The following is a 26,418-nucleotide window of genomic DNA, read 5'->3' as shown; positions in this document are numbered from 1 at the left end:
CTTCACACCTTTCTACCTGGATATTCCATAGGCAGCATTTCTTAGACTAAAACCGTCTACCCTCAAAACCTGGTTGTTTTCTCCCTTCCCTGGTTCAGTTATTGTGTCACTCCTGCTCTTTCTCTTTCTTTTTTTATTTTTTTTTTTAAGATTTTATTTATTTGAGGGAGAGGGAGAAGCAGACTCCCCGCTGAGCAGGAAGCCTGACATGGGACTCGATCCCAGGACCCCAGGATCACAACCTGAGCCAAAGGCAGATGCTTAACAGACTTTAGCCACCCAGGTTCCCCAGTCCTGCGCTTTAACTAGCTAGATAACTTGGTGTGAATTGTCCTTACCCTCCTATCAGAGGTTTAGGAATTCCTAGCCTCAGGCCATTCCCAGACCCATGAGCTACCCTGGGTCTTTTCTCAGTGGCAGGGACGCCATTCACCAACCCCACTCTCATCTCTTCATTGATTGCTTCAGTAAACATGAGTGTCAGCACACAGGATTAGCTAGGTACAAAGTAGACTGTGCCCTGCCCTCACACTTAGGACATGCTGAATAACTACAGGGTTTGCCTTGGAAACCAAAGGATCGTGGCCCATCTGCTGAGATGGAGTGATGGTATTATTGTTGGAAGGACTTTCTCCCTGCACGAAGTAAATTTGAAAACCTGGAAAACATCCATTTTCCAAATTTTTTCTACAATAATACATTTGATTCTGGCATGGGATTTATTTAATAGTGTGGGTTCTGTTGTCACACAGTCCTGGTTTAAATCCATGCCACTGTAGTCCTGAACTTTGGGCAGGTTAAATGGTAATCTTAGGGTGCCTAGGTGGCTCGGTTAAGTGTCTGACTCTTGTTTCAGCTTAGGTCCTGATCTCGGCTGTGAGGTTGATTTCCACGTTGGGCTTGTGCTCAGCACGGAGTCTGCTTGGGATTCGCTGTCCTCTCTCTGCCTCCATGCTTGTGTGTGTGTGTGCGGGCGTGTGCTCTCTCTTTCTCAGATCTTTAAAAATGTAAAATGGTAACCTTAATAATACCTTTCCCCTTATTGGGTGATGGAACTATTACATGAACTGTGTTAGAAAGCAGTATTTTGCACATAGTACAAGGAATGTCTGGGCTTCAGCTGTGGTTAGTCGTATTGTTATTCTGATGGCCTCTATCCCCTGCAGTATCCAGAACACTTTGTAGTCTGTGAAGGCTACCTTTCCTGCAACCCTGGTTTCAGACATGGCATTTCCATGTCCCCGCACTGATCTGGGAATGCCCTCTTCTTCCCACCTCCATTTTCTGGTGAAATCCAGCCCCTTGGTAGATTTCCCTAAGGCCAGCCTTCCAACTTCTGTGCCCTCTGACCACTAACTCTTACTAGAACCAAAGGAAGCAAATGCATTTGGAACGGATTGCTGGACTGGCCTGGGCATGGAGCATGAGAACGCACCAGGGGAGCTCCCAAGTGGTCTTGCTGGGGCTGCAGGAGGAGGGTTTTGGAGAGTAGAGAAGGTGTGCAGGCCAAGGAGTTGGGGTGCCTCTGGGACAGTCATAGGCTAAATCTTAACAACCATGTTTGAAAGCCTAAGAATTAACCAAGTGGGAGGGAAGAGGCTTATGGCAAACCCAGGGTTGTGCATTAAATTATTTCCCATTGTTCAACAGATGGATATCCTTCTCTGCCAGTGACATTTTTATCAAAGATTGTCAATTCTGAGACACACCATGAGGTAGATAAGAAGGATAACTTTTGACAAAGTAGCTACATCATGCATATATACCCAAATGTAAGATACTTCTTGGAATCAGAAACATCCACAGATATTAGAATCCAAAAAGTTTGGTGGTCTGTGAGTCCTAAGAGGCTGTCGGGGCACCTCCCCCTCCATTCAAAGCAGGAGGGCGGTCTTGGTCCCTTCCAGCCCGAGCCCCTACCCAGAATGCCAGTCTCTGCGGAAGGCCTGCCAGTTGAGGTGTTGCTTTGGGAACATGTGTGCGGTCTGAGTGGAAGCACCTGCTGCCCTGTGGTGTGGGCGTCAGGAGATGTCATGCTGCCTGCCAGCCACACGTGCCCCATAGAGTGACATTGTGAAGAGGTCATCCCTGTGAAGCAGCCAGGGTCACAGTGGAAAACAAGGTGCCAGGGGAGCAGATGTGGACACATGCAGACCACCAGGTAATAGAGGAGGAGGCTCAGCTGGCTGGGTAGTTCCTTTAGAGGGGCTTCTCTGGGGGAAAAAAGGCCGGGCTGGGGCTGGGGAGGGTCAGGAAGGCTTCTGAAAAACCTTCTGGCCTCTGCCTGTGTGTTTCCTTACCCCTAGCTCCTGTACCCCAGTTACAATACCGAGCTGTCTGCCAGCACTCCCTCCCTCCACCAGTCTGGGTGTGTTGTGTTAGTAGCTGGAGCAGTCCTGATGGCCCTGAGGCTGGAGAGGGGTGGAGCTGTGCCCCAGGCGGTGCTGGAGGAGTGAGTCAGCCACAGCAGCCCACAGCCATCGAGCCTTTAGACTGTGTAGCACCGGTCCGGGTGCTCTGCCAGCCCCCATAGTCCTCACACACCTGCTGTGATAGGTGCTGCTGTTTTGTCGTCTTAGAAATGGGGCGCAGAGTTTGGTGCTTAGCTCAAGGGCACAAGTAGGGGTTTGGAGGCGCCTGACCAGTCCTAGCTGTTTGCGCTCTGTGGTCCGCTGTGTGTGTTAGAAAGCTGTGCTGGTGGTAGGGTTGAAGGGGCATTGGGAGGCGGGAGATCTGATAGGAGGAGGTAGCAGCTGCAGGAATGACAGGGCGGATGGACTCAAGAGGGGTCCTGTCTTTCCTGCCATCTTCGTGCCTCTCAGGTAGGCCTACTTCTGTCCAGGGCCCTTGTCCTAGTCCACTGGTTCCTGTGGTGGGACCTTGGGAGCAACACCACCGGCACTGCCTCAGAACTTGTGAGAAAGGCAAAATTTTGAGTCCCATCCCAGACCTGCTGAGGCTGGTGCAGAAGTTTGAGAACCCCTGTCCTTGTCCAGAGCACTACTGCCCAGGGTGGGTGACTGCAGAGCCTCCTCCTTGTTCTGATTCTCCCTGAGTCCCTCAACCTTGCCCAGTGCTCAGGGCTTAAGCCAGCTTTGCCCCTTCTACCCTGATGACACCCTGACTCCTGGCTTCTGACTCCCATGTTTTTGCTTCTCATGTGCTCCCTTTTCCACTGCATCTCTGACACTGAACTTAACATAGGTAGCTGCCGCTTCCCAGTGGAAGGCCCTTGAAATCCAAGGGCCTTTCAGTTCTCTAGCAGCCTCTTCACTTGCTGCTTTGTCTGCCCTTCCTGGAACCTCCCACTTAGCCTCCCAGTCCACAGTTTCTTGGTTCTACCTGACTTGCCTGTTGCCAGTGACAGAAGTCTCAGCTAGGCATGCAGGGTGAATCAGGGCAGGTGACTCTGGTCTCCTTCTTTAAATTATCAGCTCCTCCAGAGGGCAGCAGTGAAGTTGTGGAAAGAGCCAAAGGACCTGGGCTCTCTGCTCTGGCCTCAGAACCTCCATGCCCTCCTGGTTGCAAGGAGTCCACGAGGTTATGTGTGGCAGTTCAAATTCTCTTGCCTTTTCTCAGCAGCTGGCACAGGACTCTGGAAGGGTGTGAAAAGCCAGAAAGAAGAGCAGGTGGTGGCATAACGGGTCTGAGCTTGGGCTTTGGGACCCGGTGGCCCAGTGCTCTATAAGAGGGCTAGCTTCCCAAGAAAACCCGCAAGCAAGCACGTGAGTTGCATGGAGTATTAAGCGAAATACTCGTAAAGGGTCAGACTGCGCTTTGTTATTGATGATGCAGATGGGAGCATTTATCACTTGAATTTCCATGTTTTTCAGGACTTCAAGATACTGGAAATATCTACTTGGCTGCAAATGGCTATGCTCACCAGAGGATGAGTAATCGACCGGTGTAAGAAGTTGAGAGCAAGCAACTTTCAGCTTCCTTGCTAACCTCTGTATAGGTTCCTTCCTTCTCTGTAGGGTGGAGTCAAAGAGCACAATGAGTACTGTGAGTTTTATCAACTTCTGAATTTTCTTCTTAAAGATTTTATTGTTTTACCTATTTGTGAGAATGTGCCTAGGAGTGGGGGTGGGGGAGCAGAGGAGCAAACTCCACGCTGCGTGGGGAGCCCAACATGGGGCTTGATCCCAGGACCCTGAGATCACAACCTGAGCCGAAGTAAGACGTTTAACCGACTGCACTACCAAGGTGCCCCCTTGTGATTTTTATTTTCTAAGCTAGGCAGCTACCTTATTCCTTATGGCACGTCAATGAGAGTATCATAAAGGTGCTCTAAGTAACCCTTGTTCTTGAAGGAAAGTGTTCAGGGCTGAGGGCAGCTACAGACGTAGTTATCTGGAGGAGTCTGCTGTTTTGGGTGGTGTCCTAAAGACAAAGTAATAGCTGCGGATTCAGAAATTTTCTGTCCCCAGAGCAGCTGTCAGTGTCCTGGAAATGCCAGTGCCCTGGTTTATTGAATTCTTTACAACCTAGTGTCCATTTTCCCTTCTCTTTCCTTTCCCCTGTGTAGTTTTTGGCCCAGTATGAGCATAGTGGTAATTAATGATCCTTCGTGAGAGTTTTCTTACGCCCAGTGACTAAAGTCGGTACATATGTTGTGAGCTTTCATCAGACTGCAGAGGCCATGCCTTATAACAGGTGTTCCCTGGAGCCCCTTGAGCTCCAGAGAAGATTGCCTGACAGTCTCCCTCTGTAGCTTATTCCCTGCTGAACAAATTGCTCGGATGATCTAAACTCAAAACAGCTGTTTTCTGAGATACTGATTCATATCAGGTGGCCCAGCTGTGAAACGGCAGCCTTGTATTCTCTCCCCAGGCTCCAGAGGTGCCGTGCGTGTGCAGGCAGGGTGAGACTGAACTGCCATAGAAACCCTGTAGCTTCCATTCACTGTCCCCGGGTGCTCCTCATCCTGACCAGTCCCAGTCCCTCGTGTGCTCAGAGCCTGCTGTTGATACTTCTATACAAAAGGGCCTTTGCTTCCCTGGACCTGCCCCTTTAAAAGGCAGGTGACTTCCTACCTTGGCTCCTTGTCTGCAGATTGCCCCTGCAACTCACTTGTAAGGAAACAGACGTCCTGAGTCTGGGCACCTTCTCTCTGAAGCCCATGCCTTGCCCAGGTAGGATCTGGTTAGACAGAGCAATGTAACCTCTTACTTGACTGTGAAGAAATTGGTTAAACTTCCTCGGAGTGGCATAAATCACTTACATGGTCAGTTTGAACTGAAAGCTGTGACCCTCTCCTGCTAGTGCAGGGCAGTGGGGAAAATGTCTGCCAGTGTTCTAGGGTCTATGGAAGCTGGCCCTGAGCTAGCAGTCCCCTGCACCCTTGCCCTCTGGGGAATGTGGATGGAGAGGGAGGTGGGGTGGTGGGGGGCTGGGGGGCTGGTACTGAATCCTGAGATGGTTGTCCTGGGAGGGTGAGGGATAGCCTTATAATGGAGGCCAGATTTGCATAGGTTTTTGAAAGCTGTGTAAGAATTGGCCAAGTGAGGAGAGGGAGGACTGGGTAGTCCAGTCATGGAAGGGACGAGAGAGCTGCTGGGGAAGAGGATTGCTGTGGGGTGTAGGGTAGGGGTCGTAGCCTTGAGAGCATACATTGCTCTAGTGCCCATTGCGGGGTATTCTGAGTCCAGCACATAGACTTTGGTCGGGGTGTATGGCTGCTGCTTGCTTCCCTAGGTGGGAACCAGAAACCATGCAGGTGGCTGTGGCAGGGCATGAAGGGTCCTGTTTAGCAGTATCTCCTAAGAAATATGTGGTCCTTTGCAGAGGAAGTGAAATAGAAGGACAACTTCAGAGAGAAAGGGGGAAAGCTCAAGTAGCCTTGGTCTTCTGGTGGCAGCTTGGGCCGCCAGTAGACACTGGGCCATAGACTCTGCTGAGGCTGGAGTGGCAGCTCCCTGGACAGGCAGAGCAGCTCCTGGCAGGAGAACTTAGAACTACTGTGGCCCCTTGTCCGTGGGCCCTCGTGGGGTGGTTCCCTGCTCCTTAGATCCACGGAAAGTTGCTAAACCCAAATCTTAATTTCCGACACTCCCTAAGCTGCCATTTGGTGCTGAGGCACGGCTGGAATACAGCAAGAGTCAGGTGTCTCTCTCTTGCCTGGGCAGCACGTGTTGTGCTGAGTGGTGGGTGCCCTTAGGTCTTGTGCACATCTCGCCAGCAGTGTCCGTCCTTCCAGAGTTTCTGGGGACGTAGTACTTAGTATGGCATGCAAGGAGGTCGGGTGGTGCTGGCCTCCTGTGTCTGTGCTCAGTACTCAGCACTTCTGAGTGCCAAGAAGTTGCCACCCCGGCTCACCCAGTTCTGAGAATCAGTGCGCTCAGTGGCAGTGAGAACCAGAAACACAGGGAGCCGGAATTGGCTGGGGCCATGCGGGGTGGGAACAACAAGGTGACAGGGTAAGGTGGGCGGTTGGTTCTCCTTTGAGGAAAGCTGTATGGGGCACGTTCTCCCCCTGCGTTTCAGGGATAGCCTGGTCAGAAGTGCCAGAGCATGCTGGGAAGCCAGGGCCCAAGGGTGTGGGGGGGCAGCTGGCATGGAAAGTTTGGACTGCACATCTGCTGGCTGAGGGCTTGAGCCTTCTAGAAGGCAGGGCTCCTGGGTGGCCACTGGGAACTTTGGTTCTTTGAGCTCAGGGCCATGGTTGTGAGGGTGTGAGCTGCACTGATGAGTATCCTAAATGTTGATGGATTCCCAAAGACAAGACCTACTTTCTACAGTGGATGGAAACGTGGGAAACTGAGGGTCTTGGGGTTGAAACAACAAAAAGGCCTCAGTGAGGCCAAATACACATCCAAGCCTCCTTGGTGACTTTTAGTGAAAAGAAGGGGTTTCTGGCCAAGTCCTAACCTCGGTCAGAGGATTCTGTGGAGTTGTGTAGTATAGTGTGTATGTCAGGTACTTTTGACAGACCAATAGTTCGATACAACAGAAGTTTTACTTTATAGGGTTTATATTCACTGTATGTTTAGGATTATTTCTCTTTAAATAATCAGTGTTCTAGAATGTCAAGTTTTGGTTTTGTTGTTACTGTTTTTAAAGAGGGGAGGGGACAGAGGGAGAGAGAATTTCAGGCAGGTTCCTCACTCAGCACAGAACCCAATGCAGGGCTCCATCTCACAACCCTGAAATCATGACTTGAGCCACAATCAGGAGTCAGACACTTAACCGATTATATCAACCAGGTGCTCCTAGAATGTCAAGTTTTGAAAGGACCCATTACCTCAAGTTGCCTCACTGGTCTCCTACTCTTTCTACTTTTTTTTTTTTTTTTAAGGTTTTTAAATTTATTTGAGAGAAGCTTGGGGGAGGGGCATAGGAAGAGGGAGAAGCAGGCTCCCCACTTAGCAGGGAGCCCAACACAGGGCTCAATCCCAGGACCCCAGGATCATGACCTGAGCCGAAGGCAGACGTTTAACTGACAGCCACCCAGGTGCCCCATGGTCCTTACTCTTGTTGATGAATTGAGCCATTCCAATGTTGACCTTTTATTCTTCTTGAAGTTGTATCATTCGGAAGCTCATGAGACTGTTTCTTTCCCTGGATACCCTCAGAGAAAGCGTCGTGGTGGCACAGTAAACTCTAGACAAGCCCAGAAGCGAACTCGGGAAGCAGCCTCCACCCCTGAGATGGCCTTGGAAGCAGAGCCCATAGAACTTGTAGAAAGTGGTAAGATCGCCGGGAATGCCATGACCACGGGATGCTGGAGTGGTGCAGTGTGCGTCGGTGGGCCCAGCCATGGGGTCTTGTGCAAGCCGCACCATCTGAGCCTCCCATTACCCTCCCAAATGGAATTGTCCTAATCCCCCTGCGTAGAGTTGTCATTAAGTCAATGCTTAGCTCAGTGCCTGTTAGTTAACACTTACTGCACACCAGTTAGCGGCTGTCCTTGTCTTTATAAGACCTACACAGTCTCAGACTCACCTGCCACTCAAAACTGAAAGCTGACTTTGAGCAAGACCTGCCCTCTTTGGTGGTGTAAGACTTCCATGGGTTTTGACAACTGCTTAGGAGGGCTAACCATTTAACCTTCCTGGAATGTGCGGCTGGGGAGATGAGACTGCCCTGGGCCCATCTTTTTGATTTGAAACTGTACATCCAGTTCGCTTGGCCTCCTGAAGTCGTCAGCTTTCCTTTTCACTTTTTCTTCCTTTTTTTTTTTTTTTTTTTAAAGATTTTATTTATTTATTTGACACAGAGAGAGATCACAAGTAGGCAGAGAGGCAGGCAGAGAGAGAGGAGGAAGCAGGCTCCCTGCAGAGCAGAGAGCCCAATGCGGGGCTCGATCCCAGGACCCTGAGATCATGACCTGAGCCGAAGGCAGCGGCTTAAACCACTGAGCCACCCAGGCGCCCCCTTTTCACTTTTTCATTGAGACACAGAATCTCCCCCAGAAGGCATCTCTCTGGAGAGAGCCACCTGTGCTAGAGGGAGTTGATATAGGCAGAAGCCAGACTGTGCACACACGGCCTGTGGGATTGTGGCTTCTGTTTGTGAGAGCCAGAAATTAAGTCCACCAGAAGGAGAGCGGCTCTATGACTTAGATTATATCAGTATACGGACTATTTTTTAAAAAGGACGAGGTCATTTTGTATAAATTACACTCAGCATCTCTGATATATTGTGGGTTTTACTCCTGTGACTCTTTTTTAATAAAATAAAGCAAATTTGAATTGCTAAATGTATTACGAGTTACTGTCCCCAAACAAGTACTACTTCTAAAAATCCTACTCTCATATGTTTTTTGTGCCATAATAGAAGCAAAAATGATCGTAAATCTTTTTTTAGTTCATAAAAATGGAAGTAGTCCTTTGTGGTTCATTCTTACCTGCCATGGAGAAGTGCTTCTACCCAGTCTGTCCTGTGCTCACGAGGACACCACAGTAGATCCTAGGGCTGAGAGGCACGCAAAGGAACAGGCCGAGCCCAGTCTGGTGTGCTGGGAGTTCAAGGGATCAGTAAACACCACCGTGTTGTCCTGCTTGAGAGCCACACAGAGATGACTGTCTCACTGATGAGGGTGCAGAGCTGAGTCTGATGAGGCGAGCGTCTGTCTGAGGGCGAGCGTCACCCTTGAGGAGGAGGTTTAAGGCAGGTCCATGCCAAAGAGAAAGGCCCTGAGGTGAGCATGCCTGGTCCTTTCCCCAGATGTCCCCCGGTACTCTCAGGTAGATCCCTGCCTCTCTCCTGTGCAGGGGCAGGTGGGGGCACTGAGGCCTAGTTGTGTGACAGTGTGAGGCTACAGGGGATGAGGTCTGCGTGTGCACAAACATGACCCCCTCTCCTTGGTGTAGTTGTAAACCACAGGCCTCCACTCAGAATTCTGAAACGGCGTTCTTTGGCTGTCACCCCTGAAAGGGTACTGGACCTGATGCTCTGCATTCTATACTTTGAGAGGGCTTTAGTTTGGTATAAGCCCGTGCTCCATTTTTAATCATTTAATGAAGCTTTGAGCGTTATGCCGTTACTTTCCTGCTAATGTTTGTTAAAATGCTTTATTTTAAAGCCGGAGACGAAATAGTGGATCTCACCTGTGAATCGTTAGAGCCTGTGGTTGTTGACCTGACTCACAATGACTCTGTCGTGGTAAGTGTCAGAGCGGAACGGGTGATCCCTCCTGGCTGTGGGCCCTTAGCCAGCACCAGCTTCTGAAGGTGCTGGTCACAGGTTACGGTTTGTGCTGAAGAAACTGAGACATTCAGTGACTAGATAGAGCCCAAGATAGAAAGTGTTTCCGGAAAATCCTTTGTTAGGGCTTTGTTTCCTGTGGACACAGTACATATATCTATGTGACCCTGGCCTGCTGGCACTGAAGCCGTTTGGGGATAGCCCCCAGAGTTGCCTATTCTGCACTTTATACCAGCTGTGTGACCTCCAGCAAGTTCTTGGGCTCATTCGCTCTGAATGGGGGGATGTGCTCTGCGTGCCAGTAGGGTATTGGGAGGGTCAGGAGTCACCTTGTATCTGAGTGCCGGGTACCCAGTGGTGCCCACTAGGTGTGAGTTGCACCCTCCCAGCTAGTGGGGATGAGAATGCTTGCTTAGCACTGCCAGCACTGCTGCCAGGGGCTCTGGAGGCACACAAGCAGCTTGCCTTGGAGGGTGCAGGCACCCTGCGTCCCTCCTTGATTCCAGGGACGATGGGGCTTGGGAAGCTGCTTGTGGCACCAGCTGTGGCCCCTCACAGAGAGCATACTTACCCGTGTTGGCCCTCGGCGAAGGAGACCTGCCTCACAGCATGGGGGCCCGCACCTGTGTGTGGGTTCGGGCGGCCGCTCAGCCCATAGACCTGCACCTTAAGGCAGTGTCTGCCTCTCCAGGATGCCTCTTGAGCACTGTTTGATCTGATGTGAAGTTGTAGAGTGGAGCAGATAGGAGGCAGGTGCTGCTGGGGATGGGGGTTGGTAGTAGCTGAGTCTCCCCCTGGCCTTGGGGCCCACAGTCCTGGGCTTGTTCTGATTGTGGTTACAGTTGTGGAATAAGGGTTGTGCTGAGAAGCTTCAAGACTTCTTTAAAAGAAAAGAAGGGCAATGATGGGGATCTGTCTTGACAGATTTAGAGGTTTAAACTCTGGTCTTGGTTGAAAACCACCAGTCCTGTTCTGTGTCTGCGCACCTCTCCCCTCACCCCCCAAAGAAAAGGCAGTTGAAACCTGTATTTTCTCTGGCACTCAGTCCCCGACCTGCAGCCCCAGGGGGATAGCCAGGGTTCTGCTTGTAAGACCTTGTCGCCCTCAAGGAGACAGTGACTGGCTTCTGTTGTGTGATGTACCAGCATTATGAAATCCCTTTCATGCCTTGGATTATTTATTTATTTATTTTTTAATGACTGCCCTTTCTAATGTGCTCCTTCCTGACCTTTCCTACCTTCTTTATGTTTCCCTGGGCATGGAAAGTCATCAGGAGATGTAGAACAGGACTGCTAGGGTCTGGGGAGCTGCCCTGGGAATTGATGGCTGGCCAAGGCCGGAGATGGGGGAAGGGGGTGCTGGTCTGTGAGGTAGGAGTCCTGGTTTTCCGGTCTTAGATACACTGGTCATTTTGGTCATGGTCTGAGGTTCCCAGCTATCAAAATATAATAAGGCTTGGGCTTTAAAGCACTCCTGGGGCGCCTGGGTGGCTCAGTGGGTTAAGCCTCTGCCTTCGGCTCAGGTCATGGTCTCAGGGTCCTGGGATCAAGTCCCTCGTCAGGCTCTCTGCTTGGCAGGGAGCCTGCTTCCTCCTCTCTCTCTGCCTGCCTCTCTGCCTACTTGTGATCTCTGTCTGTCAAATAAATAAATAAAATCTTTAAAAAAAAAATGCACTCCTGATTCTAATCATTCTCTACTTTTTGTTGTTCATAAACTCAAATGTCAGTTTTTAAATTTACAGTAAGAAATACATATGAGGCTGAAGTTCTCACTCTAAGCATATCTACTTGGAAAACCTAATAGTATTAAGTCAGGACAAGGAGTGTCCATCAGGTGAATTTTTAGTCAGGCAGGCCTCGCCTGCAGCAGAGTGTAAATGGTGAATGTATCATATATCAGTTCCCAAATTGGGGTGACCTTACTGGTTCAACTAGAATCTGTAGAAACAGGCCCTGCTCGGAGTAGCTAGCTCTGTATCTTAAAGACATGAATCTCTGCATCCCCCGATCCGGGCCTGACTTCAGAACTTGAGGGAGCCCTCTGATGAGAAACTTCTGAGACTCTTTTTCCAACTCTCTAAAGACTCTAGAGCCCCCAGTGAACTAAGAGAGCTAAACAGTGCTTTGAGATGCAATAAGGCTTTGTACATCTCTGCTTAGGTATTTTCTCTCCAGATTAACTTTTATTTTGGGCATTGCATAGCCGAAAAAGGCCGTCACTGCTGGATCCCAGGACATGTATATCTTTGAATTTTACTAGATTATTGCTAAACTTTCTAAAGGAGTTGTGCTTGTTCATATTCTTACCAGTGTTTGCGGTACTCACCACCACTTTACTTCTGGCCAGTCTGATGGTTTTGAACACCTCTCGTGTTCATTGGTAGTTCTTTTCATTTTTGTGAAGTGCCTGTTAAAATCTTTTTTTTTTTTTTTAAGATTTTATTTATTTGATGGAGAGAGAGATAGCCAGAGTGAGAACACAAGCAGGGGAGTGGGAGAGGGAGAAGCAGGCTTCCTGATGAGCAGGGAGCCCAGTACGGGGCTCGACCCCAGAATCCTGGGATCATGAGCTGAGCTGAAGGCAGACACCCAATGACTGAGCCATCTAGGTGCCCCTAAAATCTTTTTTTTTAACTGTTCTTTTTACACACATGTTGTATATACAACCTTTACAATAGCCAAAGAAATTGATCTAGAATGTCTAGAATGGAACAACCCCTTGAGTTCTCATCTATTTGGTTGTGTGCTATGTATGTGTTTGTGTGTTTCCCAGACATCTTTTAAATGGGCTCTACACCCAACGTGAATTGCATGCTTCACTGACTGAGCTAGCCAGGTGCCCCTTTCTGTCTTGTTTTTGCCTTTTTTTTAGGAATTTCTAAGTGAAGTATGAGTGTGCCACTAGTTAAGTTAGGTTTTGTGTCTTTTTCCGAGGGGTCTGCCTTTTTCGTTTTAATTTATAGAGGTTCTTAATTTTAATACAGTTAAATTTATCAATTTGTTGAAAATAATCCATATAAAAATTTGTTCTGTATTGAGTTTTTTGTTTTGTTTTGTTTTAGATTTTTTTTTTAAATTTATTTGACAGACAGAGATCACAAGTAGGCAGAGAGAGAGGAAGGGAAGCAGGCTCCCTGCCTAGCAGAAAGCACGATGTAGGGCTCGATCCCAGGACCTGGGATCATGACCTGAGCCGAAGGCAGAGGCTTTAACCCACTGAGCCACCCAGGCACCCCTGTATTCTGAGTTTTACTGTTTTGCTTTCCACAAGTGAGTCTGTAACCCACTTGAATTGCCTTTCGCGTGTGGTTTGAGGCAGGGTCTTTCCCTCCTCTTAGTAAAGTCTTATAGTATTCCTTGCGGTGGTTTTGCAAATCTTTTGTTAAAAGATACATTCCGGGGTGCCTGGGTCCGGGGTGCCTGGGTAGCTCAGTGGGTTAAGCCTCTGCCTTCAGCTTAGGTCATGGTCTCAGGGTCCTGGATTCGAGTCCTGCATCGGGCTCCTTGCTCAGCAGGGAGCCTGCTCCCCCCACCCCCCTGCCTGCCACTCTGCCTACTTGTGATCTCTCTCTCTCTCTCTCTCTCTCAAATAAATAAAATCTTTACTAAAAAAAAGAAGATGTATTCCTAAATACATAGTATTTTAGGAAGCTATTAAAAATGGCATTGTAGGGCACCTGGGTGGCTCAGTGGGTTAAGCCTCTGCCTTTGGCTCAGGTCATGGTCCCAGGGTCCTAGGATCAAGCCCCGCATCGGGCTCTCTGCTCAGCGGGGAGCCTGCTTCCTCCTCTCTCTCTGCCTGCCTCTCTATCTACTTGTGATCTCTGTCTGTCAAATAAATAAATAAAATCTTTTAAAAAAAAGTATTATAAAAGTTTGTTTTTGTTTTTATTTGCTATAATATAAAAAAATGCAATTGATTTTATCTATTGATTCTGTTTTCAATGTAGCAATTCTTTTTTTTTTTTCATTTTATTTATTTTTTCAGTGTAACAGTATTCATTCTTTTTGCACAACACCCAGTGCTCCATGCAAAACGTGCCCTCCCCATTACCCACCACCTGTTCCCCCAACCTCCCACCCCTGACCCTTCAAAACCCTCAGGTTGCCCCAACCTCCCACCCCTGACCCTTCAAAACCCTCAGGTTGTTTTTCAGAGTCCATAGTCTCTTATGGTTCGCCTCCCCTCCCCAATGTCCATAGCCCGCTCCCCCTCTCCCAATCCCACCTCCCCCCAGCAACCCCCAGTTTGTTTTGTGAGATTAAGAGTCATTTATGGTTTGTCTCCCTCCCAATCCCATCTTGTTTCATTTACTCTTCTCCTATCCCCCTACCCCCCCATGTTGCTTCTCCATGTCCTCATATCAGGGAGATCATATGATAGTTGTCTTTCTCCGATTGACTTATTTCACTAAGCATGATACGCTCTAGTTCCATCCACGTCGTCGCAAATGGCATGATTTCATTTCTTTTGATGGCTGCATAGTATTCCATTGTGTATATATACCACTTCTTCTTGATCCATTCATCTGTTGATGGACATCTAGGTTCTTTCCATAGTCTGGCTATTGTAGACATTGCTGCTATAAACATTCGGGTACACGTGCCCCTTCGGATCACTATGTTTGTATCTTTAGGGTAAATACCCAGTAGTGCAATTGCTGGGTCATAGGGTAGTTCTATTTTCAACATTTTGAGGAACCTCCATGCTGTTTTCCAGAGTGGTTGGACCAGCTTGCATTCCCACCAACAGTGGAGGAGGGTTCCCCTTTCTCCACATCCTCTCCAGCATCTGTCATTTCCTGACTTGTTCATTTTAGCCATTCTGACTGGTGTGAGGTGATATCTCATTGTGGTTTTGATTTGTATTTCCCTGATGCCGAGTGACGTGGAGCACTTTTTCATGTGTCTGTTGGCCATCTGGATGTCTTCTTTGCAGAAATGTCTGTTCATGTCCTCTGCCCATTTCTTGATTGGATTGTTTGTTCTTTGGGTGTTGAGTTTGCTAAGTTCCTTAAAGATTTTGGACACTAGCCCTTTATCTGATATGTCGTTTGCAAATATCTTCTCCCATTCTGTCAGTTGTCTTTTGGTTTTGTTAACTGTTTCCTTTGCTGTGCAAAAGCTTTTGATCTTGATGAAATCCCAATAGTTCATTTTTGCCCTTGCTTCCCTTGCCTTTGCTGTTGTTCCTAGGAAGATGTTGCTACGGCTGAGGTCGAAGAGGTTGCTGCCTGCATTCTCCTCAAGGATTTTGATGGATTCCTTTCTCACTCAATGTAGCAATTCTTAATCTAAATCCTTTGGTTTTCTGTGTACACAGAATAAATTTTGGTTCTTTACTATTTCTTTACTATTTACTATTTCTGGCTAAAGAAAATTCATCACTGGCTGAATAAATGGGGATAGTCCCGGACATTCTTGTCTCATCCCAAATCTGAAGGAATCCTTTCAGATTTGGACCGTTAAATAAGTTCTCTGTGGTAGGTTTTATTGCTGTCATTGGTTATGCCCTTTATTCAGACTGGAGAAATTCCCCTCTGTTTTCTGTTGGACTGCAAATTGAAGAATCAATGTTTATTTGGGGTACCTGGGTGGTTCAGTTGGTTAAGTGCCCATCTTTTGATTTGGCTCAGGTCATGATCTCAGGGAAGTCTGCTTAAGATTTTCTCCTCCGTCTGCATCCACCCCATGCTTGTGCATGCAAGTGTGCACTCTGTCTCAAATAAATAAAAAATAAAAACATTCTCCCTCTTAAAGAATCAGTGTTAAATTTTAACACTCCCACAGAGTTAAACTAATTAAGTGTTGTGGTCTTTTTATATATTGCCAGATTCTGTTTGCTACTATTTTATAAATGACTTCTGCCTCTATTTTTGTGAGTAAGATTGGTTTGTCTGTAATTTTCATTTTATACACATTTCTTATGAGATTTCTGATATCAGAGTACTAGTATCTTTATTATTAAGTGAGTTGGGCACCCTTTTTTCTATCCTCCAGATTTGTAATCTTGGAGTTACTTCTTTCTTGCAATTTGGTAGAACTCCACTATGAAGGTACCTAGCCTCAAATTTTTCAGATTTTGTGAGTCTCATTTAAAATGTTTACTTTTGTTGGTATACATTTGTTTGTGATGTCTTAATGTTCTGTGGAATCTGTAGTGATGGCTCCTTTTTCATTTCCTCTGATTTGGTTGTTTGTGTTTTCTGTCTCTTTAGATTAGTATCACCAGAGGTATATTAGATCTTTCAGAGAACCAACTTTTAGCTTTGTGGAGCCTTTCTCTTGTAAGTTTGTTTTCTTTCAGGATTGCTGCTTTTTTTCCTTGAGTTTATTTTGCTGTTTTTTTAAACTTACTAATTTTCATCATTTCTTTTCTAATACCTTTAAGATTATCTTTTTTTTAAGCTGTATTGTACAGATTTTGTTATTAGTATTTTATGTTCAGTTCCTTGTATTTATCAAATTAGTACTTTTTAACTTCCAAACATATGGAGGTTTTATCTCCTTTCGTTGTGGTTAGGGATTTCTTCTTCCTTTTTTTTTAAAGATTTATTTATTTGTCAGAGAGAGAATGTGCACAAGCAGAGGGAGTGGCAGGCAGAGGGAGAAGCAGGCTTCTCCCTGAGCAAAGGAGCCCAGTGGGTCTTGGGATCATGACCTGAGCCAAAGGCAGATGCTTACTTAATCAACTGAGCTACCCAGGCATCCCATGTTTTTACTAATTCTTTGAATTATTGCATTATTGGTCAGAAAATACATTGTATGTATCAAGTTCTTTGATAATTCCTGAGACTTTCTTTGAGCCTGGCCTGCACAAGGTAGCTGCCTTCACTGAATGACCTATCCCCACAGGTCCTGCCTGGGCTTTGGTTTCTTGGTGAGGGTTTCACAAGTAAGCTTCAGTTTTTTAAGAATCTTTTGTGCTTTTTTTTTTTTTTTTTTTTTTGACAGAGAGAGATCACAAGTAGACAGAGAGGCAGGCAGAGAGAGAGAGAGAGAGGGAAGCAGGCTCCCCGCTGAGCAGAGAACCCGATGCGGGACTCGATCCCAGGACCCCGAGATCATGACCTGAGCCGAAGGCAGCGGCTTAACCCACTGAGCCACCCAGGTGCCCCTGTGCTTTTTTTTTCCCCCTGAATTATTGCAGTCCCTTCAGTTTGACCAAATATGTTTTTGGATACATGTTTATTTAAAAATATGTATGTTTTATCTTGTTTTGGTGGTTTTCAGTGGGGAAATTGATGGAAATACTAGCATGCTATTTATTGGAAACCTCTGCTTGTATTTTTCATCCTCTTTTCACCTGGCTTAATAGGTGAAGTAAGATTTTCAGACTTTTTTTTTTTTTTTTTTTTTTAAGGATTTTATTTGTTTATTAGAGAGTGCAGAAGCCAGGGGAGGGGCACAGGAAGAGGGAGAAGCAGGCTCCACCCTAGTAGGGAGCTGGACATGGTGCTCAATCCCAGGACCCCAAGATCATGATCTGAGCCAAAGGCATATGCTTAGCCAACTGAGCCCCCCACGCGCCCGTCCTTTCATGGAACGGCACGGCAGCCTCTGCCCTAGCTCCCAGGGGTGACGCATTGGTAGAAAGTTTAAGAAACTGCTTGTTTTAGGGGGAAGATACTGAAAGTGGTATTTGCTTAGACTGTTTTCCTTCACTGAATTTCAAAAAAGTATTACTGTTGTTGTTTCAAAGAGTGTTTCTTTTAAAGTCAGGTTGGTTTCCCTGGAATATCTTTTTGGTTTGTCTCCATGGTGGACCAGAGTGTCATGCTACTTGTGTTATGCTCTGTACCTTCCTAGTTCTTCATTCGGGAGCCTGTTGAAAGGGTCTGCTTTAATGGAAGCTCCCTTGCAGCCAAGAGCAGAGTCCTGTCCATCTCTGTGGGAATAGTCGAGGGCCTTAGGGGTACCCAGTGACTGCTAGAATGAGTGAACCAGCATAATTCTATATGAAGAAAGAAAGGCTCTGTCCCCATGTCCAGGAATCGGGGAAGCAGTTATACGTGGAATCAGGCAGGGAGCGCTTTGACTGGAATGTGGCTGTCAGAACCAGTTTTCCTGGTACTCCTGGCATGACTGCAGGAATAAGAATCTGTAATTGCATGCTGCGTGCTGCTGTTGGAGCTGAAGACTAGCCGCTCATGTTCAAAGTGGTTGGAGGTGGCCGTTTTTTCCAGTGCAGCAACGTGCGAAGCCACGTGGGGAGGTCATCTAAAGCAAGTGGCTTGCAGGGCTCCTGGCTGGGGGAGTGTTCTTAGAAGTGCAAGGGGTCCACTTGCCACAGAGGACCCCAGGACTCCTGCTTGGTTTTGTCCGGCCTTTTCCCCCAGCATATTGGCTGCAGCCCCAGGAGGGACCTAGAATGTTAAGTCAACTGGTAGAAGAGGGGCTTGTCCTCCCCCACTGACTAGGGGCCTGTGATATGGGTATCAGCACTTACTCAGGTGTTTTGGGGCTCAGCTGTGCTTCAGAAACTCAGAGGGCCTTCGTGACTGACCTGGAGTCCATGCGCCCCAGTGTGAAAGCAGGCGACAGCCTGGTGCCTGCTGTGGATCGTCCATTCTCCATATGTGTCACTTGTCTCTCTGACCTGTGGTTTATCCCATAGTCAAGAAGCCAGACTGAAAGGTGAAGTGGGATGTTCGGGTCTGATCTCAGGCCACTTGCCACAGTACTAACTCAGCTGTTCAGATCAGAGGCCCCAGAGCTCCCCCCCACCCCCGCCACACCCCGTACCTCACACACCTCTGTTTCTTGTGTCTGGGAAGTGCTGTGCTACCTTCAGGGTCCCAGCCACAAAGAAGGGCCATTCCAAAGTGCCTGCGGACACCTCCAGGGGTCCTGGAATTTGATGTGGTTCAGCTGCTGGCTGGAGGGACCAACAGTCACAGTGGTGTGTGCCCCTCAACCAGGCTGTGGCACTGTTGTTTTCTACCCTTTGGGCAAGAAACTTCCTTTCTGAGCTTTTGTGTTGAAGATAGGGACAGAGTCATCACCAGTGAGGGGAGCTCTCTGGTCAGTATGTATCATTTACCCAGTAGCTATGTAATGAGCACCTGTCTCGAGCCTGGGGACAAGGCAGCGAAGATACCTCTGCGAGGGGTCAGGTCTAGCCCGAGCTCAGCACTACCTGAGAGTGAGCTGGTTCTGACTCACAAAAGCCTTTGGAAACCCAGTTCTCACACACTGAGGTGTCTCCACGCCCAATCAGATGACCCCTTGTGGTAAAGGGAGGTGAGGCTGTGTTGAAGTGCTGGAAAGCTGGGATCATCTCTGCCTACAGCAGATTTTCCTTCTGTTCCTGGCTAAATTCAGAGCTCCCCTTGTATAGACGTCATAGGGACTGAACCTCCTGTTAGCCCAAGCTCTTTTTCTAGTACATAATCCCAATGATGAGATTGCCAGTCCCCCAGTTTCATAGTCCCACACTCTAGCCTCCTCTATAGGGAAGAGGGAGCACCTTTGGTAGCTCCCTCTGTGGATTATGTTCTCATCTGCAAAAGGAAGGTCTTCATACTTAGATCATCCTTCTTCCCTGGATGGCTCTTTGTATCTGTCAGGGTTCAGGTTGGAAAACCGAATCCACCCAATTGTTTTAAAGTATAAATGGATTTTAATACATGAGAAGAGCTGCTGCTTGGTACTGAAAAGGCTAAAGGAGCAGGTCTTCAGGAATAACTCTAGACATCTCAGCCTTGACCCACCATAGGAGCTGTTACCTCTGCCCCAAGCAGAAGGGCAGGAGGTGGAAGCCACCATCTGCACTGATCTCTTTGGGTTCAAGGAAACACTAGCACAGCCCCTAGCCAGGGAGGAGGGGCCTCTGCCATGACACCAGCCTTGTCCGCCACCACTGGCACTGACAGCAGCTGAAACTGGCCTCTGAGTGTCTCACTGAGGGGAACTTCTTAGTTCGTGTTCAGAATCCCTGCCACGAGGGAATTGGGCTGGAGGGAGCTTCTGGATTCTGCAGGGCAGGCTAGTATGCCCTCCCCCGTGGGCGTCTGCCAAGGAGGAGTGGGCAGCAGGCCTTGGAGCGGCAGTCAGGAGCACTTACCTGAAGTGGATGGCCTGTGACAAGCAGTAGGGAAAGGGGGTGCTTCCAGTGCTGGCATAGGCAGATTTACGAGCACAGGGGGTTAACGAAGTGGGGCGGGAAACTACTGTAGCAAAAGTAGTCCTGGTGTAAGTTCTGAGTCAGATACGGCCTGGTCAAGTTCTCAGTAACTTTTCCATAGGCCCAAAGAACACGGAATCAGATTGATCTTGGTCCTTGGTGTGTCATTCACCAGTCCCTGCACATCCTACTTTGTTTAATTGTTCCCAGTAATAAGCACTGCAAACCCTCTTCACAGTAAGGCTCCGATCTTGGCATAGCCTGCATGACATATAGGATTCTTGTCATTGGCCCCACCGGACCAGGAGAGCATATGGAGCCAGTCCCTAGGGACTGGGCTCCATGTCCCTAGGGCCCTGTGACGGTTGTTGGCTTGCTTAGTCCTTGCAGCAGTATGGGGAGCTGTGGGCACTGGTGCCTCTGTTCTCCAGAAGAGGAAGTTGGCAGCTCACAGAGGGTAAGTAACCTCCCTAGGTCACGAGGCTAGCTGCTCCCAGACTCACTCAGCGCCAAGTGGACACTGCAGTGTGTCAGCTGCCGGGAGGCAGAGGTGCCTGGGATGGGCCTCACTGGAGAGGAGAGGTGTACAGATGTCTCGTTGGTGCTGCCTGGGCAGGCCCTCTACCTGCACCTGTCCTGCCCTGCGGGAGGGTTTTACTGGGTCCCTGAGGAGTCTGCATTTGAAACAAATGTATTATGTCATACTGATTGTGTCTTTCTCTTCTTTCTCCTTTTTAAAAGATTGTTGACGGTGAGTGGTTTCCTCTCTCTTTCATTGGGTTTGCATACAGAATGGCAGTGGGTGGGGGGCACAGAGCTGAAGTCCTTGCCAGGCCTGCGACAGTGCCAGGCAGGAAGACGCCTGCAGTCAGTGCTCCGTGGTTGCTGAGGAGCTGTGGTCCCACTGGGTTTTGTAGAAAGCTTGCCATCTTAGACTTCAGGTGGCTTCCCACTCAGACACCTGCTCATGGCAGGGATGGGCTTCTTCTGGGAAGACAGGAGGGTGGCCTCTACGGAGCTGGGCAGGACCTACCTGGCGTGGCTGGGTGTGGGGGCTGTGCCTCTTGGGTCTGGGATTGGCCTTTCCCAGGCGGGAGGGGGTGGTGAGGAGACAGGGCTGGGGATCCTGCCCTGAACGTGGACTCATACCTTAGAACGGAGGCGGCCAAGGAGGAATGCGAGGCGGCCACGCCAGGAGCACGCTGACAGCTGTGTGGTGAGCAGTGATGACGAGGAGCTGTCCAGGGACAGAGACGTGTACGTGACCACCCATACTCCCCGAAATACCAGAGAGGAGGCAGCCACGGGACTCAGGTACCAGCACTCCCGCTGCCCTGCTGCCTCACCACATGCCTTTGGCCACGTGGGACCCCCTTGCATCCCTTGTCCCCTGGAGTGGGGATGCTCTACTCCCCACCCCACCCCCACTTCCCATTTCCCAGGGGTAGGGTAATAGGAATACTGCACCTTGCACAAGTTCTGGGAGCCCATGGCTCGAGAAGGTCTTGTCTAAGCAGCTGCACCACAGCTGAGTGCAGGTGGGCCTGCATTCAGAGCCAGATCAGCCAGTCCCAGTGGGACAAGACCGTGTTTGGCACTGGCAGGGTGGTGTGACTAGCTGTGGCCTGGTGGCACACTCCATCACCTGCTGTGCAGAGCCGACCCAGTGGCTATTGTGAGCAGCAGGAATGCTCGGAGGTGCTAGGCAGAGCTCCTGCCCCAGACAAGGGAGGCAGATAGCACAGGCTGGGGGCTCGGGAGGACAGGGCTCCTCCGGGTATCTGCTCCTTGGTTCCCCTTTCACCTCCCCGCTGCACTCCTTTGGGGCAGCTGGCCTTTCTGTAAGTCTCCGGGTGCCTGTGCTAAGGGATACGGGCTGCTTCTGTGAAGCCACTTAGAGTAACTGAATGTTTGAGTTTGCCAAGGAACTGACACGAAGCACTGTGATTTTAGGCCCTCTGGTACTGTCAGTTGTCCGATCTGCATGGACGGGTACTCTGAGGTAAGCAAACTTAGCTGTGTCTTCCTTGCTTCTGGTTTCCACACGGCTTTAGTGAAAGGGTCTTCAGAGAGAGGGTCTTCTCTTTCAATGGGATTTGACCCCTCTCTTCCATAGTCAGGCCTGGCTGGCCTGTGCCTGTCACACATCTCTGTGCTAGCTGCTTCTTGGGCCCTGCAACCTTCACCTCTGGCCCCTGTGTTCCTTCAGCTTCCATGTGAAGGGTGTCTATCCCATGTGTTCCCATCCCAGCCTCAGCAGAAGCAACTAGTACTTCCTGTGGCTCCCCTCGAGCACTGCCCCCCATGTGTTCCCATGGCAGCCCCAGACTCCATAGGCCTGTGGTTCAGGCGTCTGGGGTCCCTCCAACATTCATGGGCCATTGCTACCAGGAGAGTGGCTCCTGCCTCTGCTCTCGGCTTCAGAGACCCCACTCGTACTTGCTTGACACTACAGAGCAGGTAGGGATCTTCAGTTCTCCAGACCTGCACAGTCCTTCCTCCCCTTATCTCAGCAGAAGTAAGGTTCTCAGGGGCCTGCTGCTGCACTGGGACCAGGGCAGACATGAACGCTGTTCCTTCTTCTGTTTTCCAGATTGTGCAGAATGGACGTCTCATTGTTTCTACAGAATGTGGCCACGTCTTTTGTAGCCAGTGCCTCCGTGACTCCCTCAAGAATGCTAACACTTGCCCAACTTGCAGGAAAAAGATCAACCACAAACGATACCACCCCATTTATATATGAATTGTGGAGAGCTGCTCAGGAGAGGTGGACGAACAGACAGACAGCCTGGCTGGGTTCTCCACACAGCCATTCATGGGTTCTCTGCCTCAATTTCCTGAGCTCAAAAAGACTATTTCAAAATCAACATCTGATATGTAAACTGCTCTTTCATTTCCAACCCCCACTTAGGCCCTTTTGGTACCTCTTTAGGGCCTTCTTCTCTGCTCCTCTGGTTGGTCTGGTTCCAGGGCAGGAGAGAGGGAGTTAGACACATTGGAACTGAGAATTGTGGCTCTAGCCTCTTTCTGGAACCTGCATGTTTGCCAAGAAATTTTCCCCATTTGGAAAGTTGGCCCCAGCTTCTTCCTGGCAGTGTCGTCAAGGGGCTGGCCCTGGTCAGAGAGCACGCGGGCCTGCACAGCTCTCTCGGGCAAGTGACATCGACTCAGGCGTTTGTCTGCCACGGTGAGCAAGCCACACGAGGTCCATCCAGCCCGAGGATCCCAGGTGTGAGCACAGCCCTGGAAAGACCCACCACCGGACGTTTCTCTTCCCTCAAGAGTCAGAGGTCATCCGTGATCCCACCTGCACGTTAGCATTGATGTGCAGGGACTTCTACAGATCAAGAGAATCTCTACAGGGCAATTCCCGGGTTCCTAAGAACGAAATGTGCAATAAAGCCTGTTCTTGGCCTACTTTTCAGCAGCCCAGAAGATGTAGCACTCCTAGTGTCCCCTCAGAGGCCTCACGTTGCCTGTGGAGCAGTGCCTGTCCCACCCCATCCTATTCGCCACCTGTTCTCAGGAACTTAACCCATGTCCCAGAGTTTTCACCTGGCACAGGTCCTGTGAGCAGGGCCGACATGTGGTCAGGTATCCTCTGTCTTTTCTGATAAGATGTGTCCTGTTTGCCACATGCCCTCAGGTCCTCAGTTCCTACTGCCTAGTGTCTACTCAAGCATCAATGCTGGGAGGTGATGGCAGTCCTTGGGGCCTTACCAGCCACTCATGTCCGTGCTGGTGTCCAAGTTATGCTGCCCAGAGTTGCAGCAAGTGTGGCCCACCTGCCATCAGCTGGGCTCTTTGGCTTTCACCCAAATCCCCAAACAGTTGACATTCACTTTAGAAGCTGCTCCTCTGGCCTTTCAGGCTCTGGTCCTTTGGGCTTTTGACTGCTCCATAGATTGGGTTGGCAAAGTATGGTGGCCTCTCCTCCCCAAGGCAGCCAGGTAAGACAACTCTGCTTAAGTCTCTGGGTTTGAGCCTCTTAGTCCTTGAGGAGGCTGTGGGGTGGCCTGAGCTGCCCCTCACAGCCCAGGGTCTGGGGCAGCTTATGGGGGAGAGGCCTTTCCGTGTCAGCCTGGCTCTGTCTCCGCATCCCACTTTCTCAGAGGGCTTTAGGCCAAACCAACAGCCTCTTCGTGTGCAACATCTTCAAGGCAGGAACGGGGACCTCCTCTGGCTTTGCTAGCAATAACTGACCTTCAGTTCCCCCTTCTGAAGGAGCAGGGACTTGGCACAGAATTCACTTTAAACGGGGCTGAAGGAGTGTCCCTCCTCTATGTGAAAAGAAATTTGTTTTAGTCTTCATTCTGACTTTTTCACTGTTTGGCTCACTTCCAGTTAATTTGGATGAAAGTAATAACTTTCTCCGTGGAGTCGAGGAGGGCAGGACGTCACTTCTCGTCGGCACAATGCTGGGTATGTCTGCCCTCTGTTTGGACATCATTGCCATTAAGTTCCTTCTGGGCTTCTTGGAAACTCTTTTGTTACGTTCCAGCAGTACCCAGACTTCAGAAACCAAGACAGCTGTGCAGCCAGAATCTTTAAGTTTTGTGCTTAAGGACAGATGGTTGATCGTAAAGGTTGTATTCCTTCCTACTAAATTAAATTGGGGAAAAAATGTTTAGTTTCTACTGTTTAGAAACTGCAAAATAGGAAAAGATGGGTAAGGAAAAATATCTTTTTTTTTTTTTTTTTCATTGTACATAGTTCAAATCTTTCTTTGTTACATTTAAACTATATCCATGTACATCAGTCTGTTTGGGACTCCTGCTAGTGTTACAGGTGGAAATAAAACCATTAATTTGAACCACATTTCTTTCGTACATTCATTTGCTCCCTGGGATGGATCTTCTCCCCCTTTGCCCTAGGTGTGTGTTTCCTGTCTGCCTCCAGTTTAGCACATTATGTCAGTGTGTGCAGGAAAGTTAGCTTTTCTGGCTGCTGATCCAGAAACGAGGCAGGAGGTCATTCTTGAGTGGAGCCACAAGTCCAGCCCCTGAGATCCTTCAGCAGAATCTTCACCTCAGCCCTAAGAAGCAAGGCTGGCCGTAGGGCTGACCAGCACTGGCTCAGGAGAGGAGCCCTGAGTAGCGTGGACTCAGATGGACCTGGGATTCTGACAGCGCAGTGTACCGGTCTCAGCTACCCAGACCACGGTTGCCGTCCACTCTGGGGTGGGGGCCAGGGGAATGTGGTATGTTGGTCAGTGACCTAGGTGATCAGTGCCAGGAAAGCTGGAAAGAGGGAGTGGGCTTGGGATTCCCAGGCAGTTGGTGCTGGCAGAGCTTACCTCCGCCTTTCTCCGAGCCTATCGAGTGGCCCCAGAGATAGAAAAGGTGAATGAGCTGGCCTCCCAGAGGCCCTACTTTCAGTTGGAGACAAGGCAGATCAGAGGGAAATGCAGTTAACTCAAACACTCCCTGCACATAGGCCATGCCCCAGTATTGCACTTGCCTCTGGTGGGTATTGAGAAACCCATGTATATCGCTGCCCTCTTGGGGTGTACATTTCTTGGGGGAGACTATCCCCCCGCCCCCAAGCCACTGAAAAGTTAGAATGCAAACAGATCAGTTACTTGAGTCCTGGGAGAGCGAGAGAGGATGGTGAGCGGCAGTCTTTTTTTTTTTTTTTTTTTTTTTTTTACGATTTTATTTATTTGACAGAGATCACAAGTAGGCAGAGAGGCAGGCAGAGTGAGAGGCGGGAAACAGGCTCCCCGCTGAGCAGAGAGCCCAATGCGGGGCTCGATCCCTGAGATCATGACCTGAGCTGAAGGCAGTGGCTTAACCCACTGAGCTAGCCAGGTGCCCCAAGCTGCAGTCTTTAAGGTTTGAAAGTACTCTAGGGAAAGGTGAGGTGATTTACATTATGTTCCTTGACTTTTCCCCCCAGTGTACAACCATCTTGCATTTCTTGCATAGATCACCTTGTTCATGTTTTCCTTTTATATATTACTTCCTTTGTTTTGCCAGTATTGGGGGTTTGTTTGAAATCCTGTTTATGCATAATTACAATGGCCTGTTATTTTCTTACACTCTTCGCCAGGGTTTGGTTTCACTTAGACTAGTTCCCTACAAAGAGACTAGAGTATTCTCTATATCCGGATTTTGGATTATTCCTTGACTGAAATGGAACTCACAAATAAGATCTCTGGAGGAAAGATTTTAAAATACTGATTTGATTTTTTTCAAAGTTTGAGAATTAGTCACATTTTTGTCAGTTTTGTTAAGTTGCCAATTTCTGGGAATTCATAGATTTCATCTCTACAAGTTTTTGGCATAAAGTTTTTCATAATCGGGGCGCCTGGGTGGCTCAGTGGGTTGAGCTGCTGCCTTCGGCTCAGGTCATGATCTCAGGGTCCTGGGATCAAGTCCCGCATTGGGCTCTCTGCTCGGCAGGGAGCCTGCTTGCCTCTCTCTCTCTGCCTGCCTCTCTGTCTACTTGTGATCTCTCTCTGTCAAATAAATAAATAAAAATCTAAAAAAAAAAAAAGTTCATAATCTCTTAGAAGCTAATTAATCTCTGTAGCATCTTTTTATCAGTATTTATGCCTTCCCTTTTAATTGGAGATTTGTCAGCTTTATGTCCTGTATATATAATTCCAGTATCCAGATCCTTTGTCTGTCTAATTCTGAAATC

The 26,418-nt window shown here is 48.8% G+C and overlaps 1 protein-coding gene across 3 annotated transcripts in view; it reads left to right on the top strand.

The window, feature by feature from the left end:
* RNF4 (ring finger protein 4) overlaps positions 1-24,589 on the top strand; it is a 37,493-nt gene extending 12,904 nt beyond the window's left edge. The window contains exons 3-10 of one of the 3 annotated variants that reach the window (XM_045993342.1): positions 3,834-4,005; positions 5,056-5,135; positions 7,575-7,689; positions 9,527-9,606; positions 20,515-20,524; positions 20,928-21,087; positions 21,727-21,775; positions 22,367-24,589. In XM_045993342.1, coding sequence (XP_045849298.1) covers positions 7,650-7,689; positions 9,527-9,606; positions 20,515-20,524; positions 20,928-21,087; positions 21,727-21,775; positions 22,367-22,516 — 489 coding nt within the window. In that variant the 5' untranslated portion in view covers positions 3,834-4,005; positions 5,056-5,135; positions 7,575-7,649 and the 3' untranslated portion in view covers positions 22,517-24,589. Of the gene's footprint in view, positions 1-3,585; positions 3,726-3,833; positions 4,006-5,055; positions 5,136-7,574; positions 7,690-9,526; positions 9,607-20,514; positions 20,525-20,927; positions 21,088-21,726; positions 21,776-22,366 lie in introns of those variants that run through there. The other 2 variants (XM_045993334.1, XM_045993326.1) reach the window with 2 other exon arrangements.
* Positions 24,590-26,418: the final 1,829 nt, after the last annotated feature.

The sequence above is a fragment of the Meles meles genome, chromosome 2, assembly GCF_922984935.1.
Source record: "Meles meles chromosome 2, mMelMel3.1 paternal haplotype, whole genome shotgun sequence".
Taxonomy (NCBI): Eukaryota; Metazoa; Chordata; class Mammalia; order Carnivora; family Mustelidae; genus Meles; species Meles meles.
This window is presented reverse-complemented; position numbering and strand designations above follow the sequence as displayed.